Genomic DNA, 13720 nt, shown 5'->3' on the forward strand with positions numbered 1-13720 from the left:
TGTCAACAATAGACAATAAGACCTTTATAAGGCAACTAGAGGGGCAAGTTTAGGTCCACCATTAGGCAATGATTATGGGATAGGATTAAAATAAATATCTATGAAATACAAGTAGATAAATTTAATACTATCAAATTAGTAAATTAAGAATGACAGTATGAAAAAATGAAATAATAAGTCTCATTGGATGATCAGGGTGATCAGAATATTTTAGTAAGTGTTTATAAGCAACTTGGTGAACCTAGACTACAGTCTGTGGACATTTTACACTTAATTGCAGAAAGGAATAGATGAAGAATCTAAAACAAACATTTTCTACAGATCTCAAGATGACTGGGGAAATGAGATTCTATCTTTCTACGTCCACTGTGGGATGCATTTACCATAGAATGAAGAGAAAATACATAAGTCCCTGAAGATCTAATGACAAATCATCACCCAGGCTGTAAAACAATTTCCCAAGTTCACTCTTCTGTTTAAATGCTATTCTCAGGGGAAGAGGCAGACACATCTCCACACTGTTTATAACCAACTGTATTCTGCAGGTAAGCCCACACAAAACTCTCTGGGCCTTATCATTGGCAGTGGGATGATATCATTACCGTTCATATTTTTTCTGCTTCAAGTAAAGACTCAAAGTATTAATCAGTGATTATGTTCCAAAATTCAACCATCATTCCAGGAACATTCAGGCATTGAGTTTTGATTACATCATCTTACACTGACAAGATATGGAATGGATCCATGGAATCAGAAGTAATTCTACCAGGTGCATATGTATAAATAGGAACTCAGGAAATCTTCAAGGTTTGGATTGGGACATCTAACAGTAGGAGTAGGTGTTTCTCTGACTCTTTTAGCTGCTTCTGGTACTCCTTTCCTCACATTGTATTGCGTCATTTAGGCTGTATAAGACTTTTGCCTTTTCTTATTTTTCTTGTTTTATCATGTATACTTGTTATCTCTTAGAGGCTTCTTATTTTCTAAGGAGCAAATAGGAGATGAGTGAATCAAGACAGGAGGGTAGGTGTAGGAGAATTGGGAGGAGTGTAGAGAGGGGTAATTTTCCCCAAATGTATTATAATAGGAAGTTTATTTTAAAAATATATAACACACACAGGGGGAGGGAGGGAGAGAGAAAGAGAGAGGAAGAGAGAGAGAGAGAGAGAGAGAGAGAGAGAGAGAGAGAGAGAGAAATAATGAAGTTCTGAATACCAAGTACAGTAACAATAGTTCTTGGTGTATGAAGGTATTTAGCAACAGTTTCTTTTTTATCCTATATAACTGGAGACTAAGAGAAAGTGGCAGAAGAAAGCCATCGAGTAATCAGAGATTGGTCATAGGCCTAAGTAGCCACTGGAGTTGCAACATCTGTATTATGGTTCTTATGCATGCTCAGGACCCCAGACTTCAAGATTATTCACTCTGTGACATAGGGTAGTAGTTACACTACTCTTGTTCTTAGAGTTTTTGACTAAACACGTTTTTCACTCAGGCCATAACAGGAAAATCTGTCACTGCGAAAGATATCTGTGCATTGCCAAGATATCTGCTTTAGATTTCATTAATGTAGAGAGGGCTCTAGTGAAAAGAAACATTAGGTGGGAAAAGTTGAATCATTTTTTGTACTTTTTCTTCTTCATTCTTTGCATGTATTGTCTTTTTCAGGAATAATATTGAAATGTGGTGCCACTGGCCTTGTGACTGTAAGGCAATTTGCTTGTGACTACATCTGCTGAATCTGTAGACACAGTGGGAGCTAGAAGAAACATTCACATCACAGGTGGTATTGACCATGAATGAATGTGGTTCATCTCTAGCATAACTCCTTTTCCTGAGTTGACAGATTCCCTTAGAATATCATGGACTTAGTAAATGTCTCCTTGGTGACTGATTTCATTCTAGTAGGGTTAACACAGCAGCCTGATTTCCAAATACCCCTGTTCCTTCTGTTCCTAGCAATGTATCTAGTCAGTGCATTGGCAAATTTGGTTTTGATGATTCTCGTTTTGCTGAATTCACATCTTCAAACACCCATGTACTTTTTCCTCTTTAACTTGTCTTTTATAGATTTTTGTTATTCTTCTGTGTTCACTCCCAAAATGTTGATGAACTTCACATTAAGACTGAATGTCATTTCCTATATGCAATGTATGACTCAGCTCTACTTCTTTTGTTTTTTTGTTTCTTCTGAATGCTATGTGCTGACTTCAATGGCCTATGATCGATATGTGGCCATCTGTAGGCCACTTTCATATAATGTTGTGATGTCCCCTCAAGTGTGTTTAAACCTAATGATTGGTTCATATTTGATGGCATTTTCTGAGGCTTTAGCCCTCACTGTGTGTATGCTGAGACTGACCTTTTGTGATGCAAACATCAATCATTATTTCTGTGACATCCTTCCTTTGCTTCAGCTCTCCTGCACAAGCACCTATGTTAATAAGCTCGTAGTTTATGTCATAGTGATTATCAACATCATTGTTACCACTCCTACCATCTTTATCTCTTATGGTTTTATCCTCTCCAGCATCTTCCACATCAGTTCATCTAAGGGCAGGTCCAAAGCCTTTAGCACCTGCAGCTCCCACATCATTGTTGTTTCTCTGTTCTTTGGTTCAGGTGCATTTGTGTATTTCAAACCCTCCTCAGCTGGGTCTATGGATGGGGCAAAAATATCTTCTGTTTTTTATACCAATGTGGTTCCTATGATGAATCCATTAATCTACAGTTTGAAAAATAATGATGTTAAAATTGCCCTAAGAAAAATGTTGGCAAGGTGGACAGTTTGATTGGAAACATGTGTCTTCATTCTTGTACTTTTTGTTTTAAGTATATCTTGTATTTAGTGAACATATTTAATTGGTAACTCTGTATTCCTTATTTACTTCTTGTATTTTTTTAAGTTAATTTTTATAATTTATCAAAATAGCCAAAAATATTGCCATAAAGAAAAAATTTGAGATAGGCATTATATGTTAAAATGTGTATGTATGATATAACAATAAAAGGCTTGTCTTTTCTTTTAATCATATTATGAGGCTGAAATTAATTAAGAAATCACAGAAGGGGACTGTTTCCTGGTCTTAAGCAATCAAGGGGTGCTTCTTCTGTTGTCAGAACAAGGTCAAGGAGAAATCTGAGTGCTCGTGAGAAAAATCCAAGGCAAGATAAGACAAGACAAGAAAAAGACAAAAGTCGTCTGACACCAGTTTCTTCAAAAACATAGAATTGTTCTTAGAATATGCTGTTGTGCCTCTCCCAGGTATAGCAGATAAAAGTGAGCTATATTGTTATCTGTTTATATGATTCTATGAAAAAACATTTTTTGCCCCATGTGATTATACATTTTACTTATGTAACACTTATTAAACATCAAAGTATAAATTATCATAATATTGGTTATTACATGAGACTTTATTCCACCTTAGTTTAAGGTCCATTCTCCCAGGTTCCACTGCCTTGAAGCATCAGTAGCAACAGATGGAATAGAAAGCCCATAAACAAGATCTTAGGTGAAAGTTTCAGAAATATTTGAAGAAGGTCCCAAGACCATCTATCAGGAGAGAATGGACAGTGTCTGCAATTGGGAAAAATTGAATGTAGACAGGCAATAAAATTATACTGAGGTTTTACAGAAAATGTAAATCACACCAAGTGGGACGAATCACCAGAGTCAAGATTTAAAAATAAAGAAAATAGCAGGCCAACAATTCACAGTACCACATGTGGTGATGACATCTTTACAATAGCAGGAAAAACACAGGCAGCCATAAAAAAATAAATAAAAAAAGGACTCTCACTATTTTCTCATGTGAGTAAATACTGTCTGTTTCTGAGGATTAATAGTGTCAACTGGTCAATACAATGATCTTGAGTGAGTATATAACCACCTGAGAGGAGTTTCTAGATTAAGTTAATGGAGGTGGAAAGATGCACTATGACTTTAGTTTGCATTGTTTCATGGGAATGAAATGATTTTTAACGATATTATCATAGACCAGATCCTAGCATAATGGTAATCAGAGAGGCTTTATCCAGCAATATATAAGAGCAGATACTGAGACTCATCGTCAAACGTTAGACAGAGTTTGGGGAATCCCATGAAAAGGAGGGAAGGATTGTACAAGTAAATAGGGGCCAATGTCACCACAAGTAAACTACCCACAGAATCAATTTAGCATGGGTCCTAGGAGCTGACAGAGCCTGAACCTACAAAGCAGAAAGCATGAATAGGTACGACCTAGGTCATCTACATATCTATTATGGTTGTGTAGCTTGGTGTTCCTGTGAGACTACTAGTAGTGGGGGAGGGGCCTTTTCTGATGCTTTTGCCTGCTCTTGGGAGCCTTATCCTACCAGATTTCCTTAACCTTAATAGAGGTAAAGTGCCTATTCTTAATGTAACTTGATATATCATGTTTGGTTGGTAACTATGGGAGGCCTACCTTTTTCTGAAGATAAATAGAGAAGAAGTGGATCTGGCAAAGAGAGGAGGTGTCAAGGAGGGACTAGGAAGAGAGGACTGAGGGGAAACTGCAATTAGAATGCAACATATGGGAGAAAAATAAGTTGAAAATATGAGAAAATAAGCTGAGCAAGAACAACATCCTTTCTCTTGACTGTGGACACAGTATATGGTCAGTTGTCTATCACTTCTGTACCCTTAATTCCTTACCAGGATTCTCTTTAATGTAGTCTGTAAGACAAGATACATCCCTTTTGCTAAGTGGTTCCTGTTGCAAATTTTGTCACAGCGATGAAATAGTAACTGCTGAAGCACTGAGGAGGAAATACTTTGCAGTCATAGAATATACAGATATCTCTTCTCACCTCACAGTGATGACTTACTAATGAAAGGACCCATGGGTCACACATACATATCTACAAAGACACATGTAAATTTTCAATGAACTCATTAGCATTGCTCACCATAATTAGTCACTAGGAATATTTATATCAAAAGTACCATCAGATTTTAATTCTGAAGATCTTGGTGTATATTGAAAAAAAAATCAAGCAGATGAAACAAGTGTTGGTGAAGATTCAGTAATTTAGAACCTCATCTCAATGTTTACAAGTGTATAAATGTGGTACAATCATAGAAGCTATGCAAAAATTAAACACCAGAGCTGGAGAGGTAACTGGATGGTAGAATGGTTCTGCAAGAGTTTAAGATCCCAAGTTTTATCCCCTGTATCATAAAAATTAAAATATAAAGGATTATAAATTTTCTAGCAGTTTGTTCATGATAGACAAAAAGAAAAAGAAAAAAATGGGAGAATACTGTATATTCTTTCATTAATAAGTTAGGAAAAATATATAAAATGGAATATTTTACAGCCTTAAAGAGCAATAAAATTTTATTTTTAATATCTGTGTAGTATACTAATGTATGTACATACCACGTTTTCACTATCTATTTATCACGTGATTAAAATCTAGATTGATTACATTTCCTAACTATGTCAAAAGAGGGACAATGAATGTGAATTTATAGGTATCTCCCTAGAAAGAAATAAACATCTTCATATATAATCAGGTTTTATATAATCAGTCATATTATGTATCTGTGTCTAGTCTGTTGAGAAACCTTCTGACTATTTTGCACATTGCTTGGTTAGAGTTACAAATATTATAAATAGTGATCATATATTCTGAAAGATGTTTAATTGCTGAGGACAAAGAGAAGAGTCAGAACTAACCTGACAAAAACTTTTCAGACACCGTACATTTAGACGGATCCAGCACATATACATACAGCCACCAAACACAGACAATATTGATGATGCCAAGAAGTGTATGCTGACAGGATCCTGATATAACTGTCTAATGAGAGGCTCTTCCAGAACATGACAAATACAGAGGAAAATTCTCACAGCCAACTATTGAACTGAGAAGGAGGTCCCCATTGGAGGAGTTAGAGAAAGGATTTAAAAAGCTGAAGGGATTTGCAACTCCATAAGAACAACAATGCCAACCAACCAGAACTCCCAGAGACTAATCCACCATCCAAAGAGTACACATGGACAGACCCATGACTCCAGCTGCATATGTATAAGAGGGTGGCCTTGTTGGGCACCAAAGGGAGGAGAAGCCCTTGGCCCTGTCAAGACTGGAATCCCCAGTGTAGTGGGATATCAAGGGTGGGGTGGCTGGGTGGGAAAAAGGAGATAATATTTGAAATGTAAATTTAAAATATCCAATAAAAAATAAAAACAAACAAAAACAACAAAAAGAAGAAAAAGAAGAAGGAGGAGGAGAAGGAGAAGGGGAAGAAGAAGAGGAAGAAAAAGAAGAGGAAGAGGAAGAGGAAGAAGAAGAGGAAGAAGAAGAAGAAGAAGAAGAAGAAGAAGAAGAAGAAGAAGAAGAGCAAGAAGAAGAAGAGCAAGAAGAAGAAGGAGGAGGAAGAGGAGGAGGAGGAGAAGAAGAGGAGAAGAAGAAGAAGAAGAAGAAAAAGAAGAAGAAGAGCAAGAAGAAGAAGAGCAAGAAGAAGAAGAGCAAGAAGAAGAAGGAGGAGGAGGAAGAGGAGGAGGAGGAGAAGGAGAAGGAGAAGAAGAAGGAGAAGAAGAAGGAGAAGAAGAAGGAGGAGAGAAGAAGAAATCTCTCCCTACTTATTTAATATAGTTCTTGAAGTCCTAGTCAGAGCAATCAGACAACAAAAGGAGATCAAGGGGATACAGATTGGAAAGGAAGAAGTCAAAATATCACTATTTGCAGATGATATGATAGTATATTTAAGTGATCCCCAAAGTTCCACCAGAGAACTACTAAACCTTATAAACACCTTCAGCAAAGTGGCTGGGTAAAAAAATTAACTCAAATAAATCAGCAGCCTTTCTCTACACAAAAGAGAAACGAATCAATAAAGAAATTAGGGAAATGACACCCTGCATAATAGTCTCAAATAAAATAAAATATCTTGGTGTGACTTTAACCAAGCAGGTGAAAGATCTTTATGACAAGAACTTCAAGCCTCTGAAGAAAGAAATTGAAGATGATCTCGGAAGATGGAAAGATCTCCCATACTCATGGATTGGCAGGATTAATTTAGTAAAAATGGCCATTTTACCAAAAGAGATCTACAGATTCAATGCAATCCCCATCAAAATTCCAACCCAATTCTTCATAGAGTGAGACAGAACAATTTGCAAATTCATCTGGAATAACAAAGATCCCAGGATAGCTAAAACTATCCTCAAAAATAAAAGGATTTCCGGGGGAATCACTATCCCTGAACTCAAGCAGAATTACAGAGCAATAGTGATAAAAACTGTATGGTATTCGTACAGAGAAAGCAGATAGACCAGTGGAATAGAATTGAAGACTGAGAAATGAACCCACATACCTATGGGCACTTGATTTTTGACAAAGGAGCCAAAACCATCCAATGGAAAGACAATAGCATTTTCAGAAAATGGTGCTGGTTCAACTGGAGGTCAGCCTGTAGAAGAATGCAGATCGAACCATGCTTATCACCCTGTACAAAGCTTAAGTCTAAGTGGATCAAGGACCTCCACATCAAACCAGATACACTCAAACTAATAGAAGAAAAAGTGGGGAAGAATCTTGAACACATGGGCACTGGAGAAAATTTCCTGAACAAAACACCAGTGGCTTATATTCTAAGATCAAGAATTGTCAAATGGAATATCATAAAACTGCAAAACTTCTGTAAGGCAAAGGACATTGTTGTTAGGACAAAACGGCAACCAACAGATTGGGAAAAGATTTTTACCAGTCCTACAACTGATAGAGGGCTTATATCCAAAATATACAAAGAACTCATAAAGTTAGACTGCAGGGAGACAAATAAACCTATTAAAAAATGGAGTTCAGAGCTAAACAAAGAATTCATAGCTGAGGAATGCCGAATGGCTGAGAACATGTAAAGAAATGTTCAACATCTTAGTCATAAGGGAAATGCAAATCAAAACAACCCTGAGATTCCACCTCACACCAGTGAGAATGGCTAAGATCAAAAACTCTGGTGACAGCAGATGCTGGCCAGGATGCTGAGAAAGAGGAACCCTTCTACATTGTTGGTGGAATTGCAGACTGGTACAACCATTCTGGAAATCAGTCTGGAGGTTCCCCAGAAAATTGGACATTGAAAAACCTAAGGACCCAGCTATACCACTCTTGGGCATATACTCAAGATGTGCCCCAACATATAACAAAGACACATGCTTCACTATGTTCCTAGCAGCCTTATTTATAATAGCCAGAAGCTGGGAAGAACCCAGATGCCTTTCAACAGAGGAATGGATACATCTACACAATGGAAAATTACTCAGCTATCAAAAACAATGACTTCATGAAATTCATAGCCAAATGGATTAAACTAGAAAATATCATCCTGAGTGAGGTAACCCAATCACAGAAAAAAAAAAAAAACACATGGTATGCACTCACCTATAAATGGATACTAGCCCATAAGCTCAAATTTACCAATATACAATCTATAGACCTTAAGAAACTCAAGAAGAAGGATAACCAAAGTGCAGATGCTTCATGCCTTCTTTAAAGGGGGAACAAAAATAATCATAGTGGGGGATATGGAGGCAAAGTTTGGAGCAGAGACTGAAGGAATTGCTTTTCAGAGCCTGCCCCACATGTGGCCCATACAGCCACCCAAACTAGATAAGATTCATGAAGCTAAGAAGTGCATGCTGACAGGAACCTGATATAGATTTCTCCTGAGAGACACAAGTTAGAACATGTTGAATATAGAGGCGAATGCTAGCAGCAAACTATTGTACTGAGGAAAGGACCATTGTTGGAGGAATTAGAGAAAGGACTGAAAGAGCTGAAGGGGCTTGCAACCCCTTAAGTACAACAGTGCCAACAACCAGAGCTCCCAGGGTCTAAATCACTACCCAAAGACTATACATGGACTGACTATGGCTCCAGTTGCATATGTAACAGAGGATGACCTTGGTGGGCACCAAAGGAAGGAGAAGCCCTTGGTCCTGCTAAGGTTGGACCCCCAGTTTAAGGGAATATCGGAGGGGGGCAGGAAGAGGGGCAGATTGGGAGGGGAACACCCTCATAGAAGGGGAGGAGAAGGGAGAGTGGGCTTATGGACAGGAAACTGGGAAAGGGAATAACATTTTAAATGTAAATAAAGAAATATCTAATAAAAAACATGATTGGAACAATGCAAAAAACAATAAATAATGTATAAAATGCCTTTGAGTAGATTTAGTAATCCATGTATAATTACTTATAATTTTACTATATCCTCCATTTTTTCTGTTCAATTCTCTTCCCTTCACCTAAGGAAAAAAGAGATATAGAGAAGAGGAAAGGAAAGAGAGAAATCCCTGAGTGTAAGCTCTCTCCCTGTCCAAAAGTATAATTATTTGTAAATTATCCCTTAAAATGACAACATATCTATAATTCATAAAATGACCAAACCAACTATCCCAACTTAAGGGAATAGGAGTTACAGTCTTTGCTTCCTGTTGAAATGAGGAAAAGAATTTCTACCCAAAAGGAAATTGAAAAAAATGGTTAAGCCATAATAAAGCTAGCTGGCGTTAGTTATTGTCTAATCTTTATGTGTTAAGAAAGTTCAGGACTTAACTGAAGTACTGACTGGAACCATCTGAAAGGCTGGATGAACCTAAGTCCCTGGGGATTGGCAGCCATTTTTGAAGTTATTTTCAAATCAAGTCTTAGGAAACAGCATTAGTTGAAGAAGGATCAGACAGGAAGATGAGAAATCAGGTCATTTTAGCATCCCCATTGGTGAATCTTGTTAGAGGTGCATTTTTGGTATTACATTATATAATATATAAACCTTATAATTAATATATAGTTCCATAAACATATTTGTATAGATTAAGCAGGTGCACAGATCAGTTAAAGATGAATTTTTGTTCCTTGTTTGAGCAGGTGAAAGACAACTGTCTTTTTAAAAATTAGTTCGATCAACCAAATTCTGATATAAATATACATTCATATTGCATGAAACCATGGCATGATAAATTTTGAGGATTCTGTAGCCAACAAGATTTATAGACTATTTATAGCTGAAGGTCTGCCTAGAGACATTTTTATGTCTCAGCCTGTTTCAGGGCTATTCCCATGTAGAAGGATCAGGAAATCATGTTTTCTGTCCTGTTTGGTCTTGAATTTTTTCCTTCCTGTCTGTAGCTAAGATCTTTGGGGGGAGTGGTCTTCATTTATCAAATATAATCCTTATTAGTTTGAAAGGAGTCCAAAGTCTACTTTTCTTCCTGTTAACTTAAATACAGAGCCTCTTTCCCAATATAACATGTCCATGCTCCAGCAACTCAGAGTCATCAAAGGTATAGATTAATGCAATTTGGCAGTCTGTTTTTTGTTTGTTTGTTTTTGTTCTTATTTTTTTCCTTTAGGCTTTGACCTCTCTCCTAGAGGATATGTAATACCCTTATAGCCACCAAACTTATGACCACCTTTGTTTTGATAATTAAAACAATTTAAAACAATTAATATATTTATTAAAAAAGGGTTTCTCTGTGTAGCATAAGCTGATCCAAATTTGTTTATAGATTAGGTTGGCATCAGACTCATAAGAAACCTAACAATGTCCATGCCTTTTTCTCTAAGCAATTGACAGGTTTACGTTTGTAGCCTGTGTTTATTTTCGTTTTTCATTTTTGCTCGTGTGTGTGTGTGTGTGTATGTGTGTGTGTGTGTGTGTGTGTGTGTGTCTGTGTAAGTTTCATTAATGTCAATTTTGTCATTTACTTTTTTGTATAAAGTGAGATATAAGGCATTGAATCCGTTTTCCATCCTGTGTTTACTCTAAGTAATACCTTGGGGATTTTTATACTCTTTGCTTATTGTAACTTATTGAAAAATGAATATAATATATAAATATAAATATAATGTATAGTTATATAAAGTTATATAGTATATATATAGTTATATACACTTTAAAGCATATGGTAGAAATTGTTAAGTGGCTCACAGCAAGTTGTCATTGCTAAATACAACTAGTATTACTAGTTGTATTTAAATACTAGTAAATACTAGTTGTCATTATGCGTTTGGTTATAATTTCTGTATCATTATAATTTATTTTTACTTTATTAACTTTTGTGTGCCTTAAATCTTGTAATTTCTGTAAGGATTAATTTTTCCTGCTTACCTTTTATTCCATTCTAGTTCTAAATAGCACACAGGGTACATAATGGGAACTTCTGAAGCATTTGTGTTATAAAGTACGTGTTATAATTGGCACATCGTTATCAGTGGGATGATGCCATTACTGTTCATATTTTTTTCTGCTTCAAGAAAAGACTCAAAGTATTATTTAGAGATTATGTTCTAAAATTCAACCATCATTCCAGGAACATTCAGGCACTGAATTTCAGCCACTAAGGTGCATTTATTTTCATAACCTTTCCCATGTTCCTTGTATGCTTTGGAATGTGTAAAGAAGCATGATGCTTACCACCTTCTATTAGGTACAACACATCCTCAGTTATTTTTATGTTCAAGGTCCAAATGGGCAAATCTGTATGGACAGAGTAAAGTGGTTGCTTAGGGTCTTGGAAGTTTTAACTAAATTGTGTTACTGAACTTCACAGTCTAATAAAATTCATACATAAGACTAATTTTTTAAATAGTATATAAGAATTCTAATGAATAATTTAGAGGAATTTCAAGAAATAGGGTTACAATAATTATAGTTGCATAGCCATATCAGAGAGAGAGAAAGAGGAAAAGAAAGGGAGAGAGAGAAAAAGGGAGAGAGGGAGAGCAGGAGAGAGGTGAGAGAGAGAGAGAGAGAGAGAGAGAGAGAGAGAGAGAGAGAGAGAGAGAGAGAGAGAGAATGAATCATCTCTACCTCTACTGAAACAAAAGGAGGTATGGATTTAATGTCAACAATAAATGATAAGACCTAGAGGGGTAAGTTTAGGGCCAGCATTAGGCAATGATATGGGATAGCACTAAAACAAATACCTATGAAATACAAGTAGATAAACTTAATACTATCAGATTAGAAACTTAAGAATGATAGTATGAAAAAATGAAATAATAAGTGTCATTGGATATACAGGGTGATCAGGATATTTTAGTAAGTGTTTATAAGCAACTTGGTGAACCTAGACTACAGTCTGTGGACATTTTACACTTAACTGCAGAAAGGAATAGATGAAGAATCTAAAACACACATTTTCTACAGATCTCAAGATGACTGGGGAAATGAGATTCTATCTTTCTACGTCCACTGTGGGATGCATTTACCATAGAGTGAAGAGAAAATACACGAGTCCCTGAAGATCTAAAGACAAATCATCACCCAGGCTGTAACACAATTTCCCAAGTTCACTCTTCTGTTTAAATGCCATTCTCAGGGGAAGAGGCAGACACATCTCCACACTGTTTATAACCAACTGTATTCTGCAGGTAAGCCCACACAAAACTCTCTGGGCCTTACCATTGGCAGTGGGATGATATCATTACAGTTCATATTTTTTCTGCCTCAAGTAAAGACTCAAAGTATTAATCAGTGATTATGTTCCAAAATTCAACCATCATTCCAGGAACATTCAGGCATTGAATTTTGATTACATCTTCTTACACTGACAAGATATGGAATGGATCCGTGGAATCAGAAGTAATTCTACCAGGTGCATATGTATAAATAGGAACTCAGGAAATCTTCAAGGTTTGGATTGAGACATCTAACAGTAGGAGTGGGTGTTTCTCTGACTCTTTTGCCTGCTTCTGGGACTCCTTTCCTTGTGTTGTACTGTCTCATTTAGCCTCTATAAGACTTTTGACTTTTATTTATCTTGTTTTGTCATGTATTCCTGTTGTCTCTTGGAGGCTTCTTTTTTTCTAAGGAGAAAATAGTAGATGAGTAAATCAAGCGGGGAGGTTAGGTGTAGGAGAGTTGGGAGGACTGTAGAGAGGGGAAACTGTCCTCAAAATGTATTGTATGAGGGAGTTTATTTAAATAAATATAGCACACACACGGGGAGAGAGGAGAGAGAGAGAGAGAGAGAGAGAGAGAGAGAGAGAGAGAGAGAGAGAGAGAGAGAGGTAAATAATGAGGTTCTGAATACCAAGTACAGTAACAATAGTTCTTGGTGTATGAAGGTATTTAGCAACAGTTCCTTGTCTATCCTATATAACTGGAGACTAAGAGAAAGTGGCAGAAGAAAGCCATCAGGGCAATCAGAGATTGGTCTTAAGCCTAAGTAGCCACTGGATTTGCAACATCTGTATTATGGTCCTTATGCATGCTCAGGACTCCAGACTTCAAGATTATTCACTCTGTGACATTTGGTAGTAGTTACACCACTCTTGTTCTTATAGTTTTTGACTAAACACGTTTTTCACTCAGGCCATAACAGGAAAATCTGTCGCTGCGAAAGATAACTCTGCATTGTCAAGATATCTGCTTCAGATTTCATTAACATAGAGAGGGCTCTAGTGAACAGAAAAATTAGGTGGGAAAAGTTGAATCATATTTTGTACTTTTCGTCTTCATCCTTTGCATGCATTTTCTTTTTCAGGAATAATATTGAAATGTGGTTCCACTGGCCTTGTGACTGTAAGACAATTTGCTTGTGATTATACCAACTGCATCTCTAGACATAGTGGGAGCTAGAAGAAACATTCCCAGCATGCACATCACATGTGGTTTCGACCCATGACTGAATGTGGTTCATCTCTAGTACAACTTTTCCTGAGTTGACAGATTCTTTTAAAA

General features: G+C 36.6%; 1 protein-coding gene across 1 annotated transcript; it reads left to right on the forward strand.

The window, feature by feature from the left end:
• The first annotated feature begins 1862 nt into the window (after window positions 1–1862).
• Window positions 1863–2792, forward strand: LOC116907154 (olfactory receptor 8B3-like). The gene has a single exon (XM_032910116.1). The coding sequence runs from the start codon at window positions 1863–1865 to the stop codon at window positions 2790–2792; it is 930 nt and encodes a 309-aa protein (XP_032766007.1).
• Window positions 2793–13720: the final 10928 nt, after the last annotated feature.

This window comes from Rattus rattus, chromosome 8 (genome assembly GCF_011064425.1).
Source record: "Rattus rattus isolate New Zealand chromosome 8, Rrattus_CSIRO_v1, whole genome shotgun sequence".
Classification (NCBI taxonomy): domain Eukaryota; kingdom Metazoa; phylum Chordata; class Mammalia; order Rodentia; family Muridae; genus Rattus; species Rattus rattus.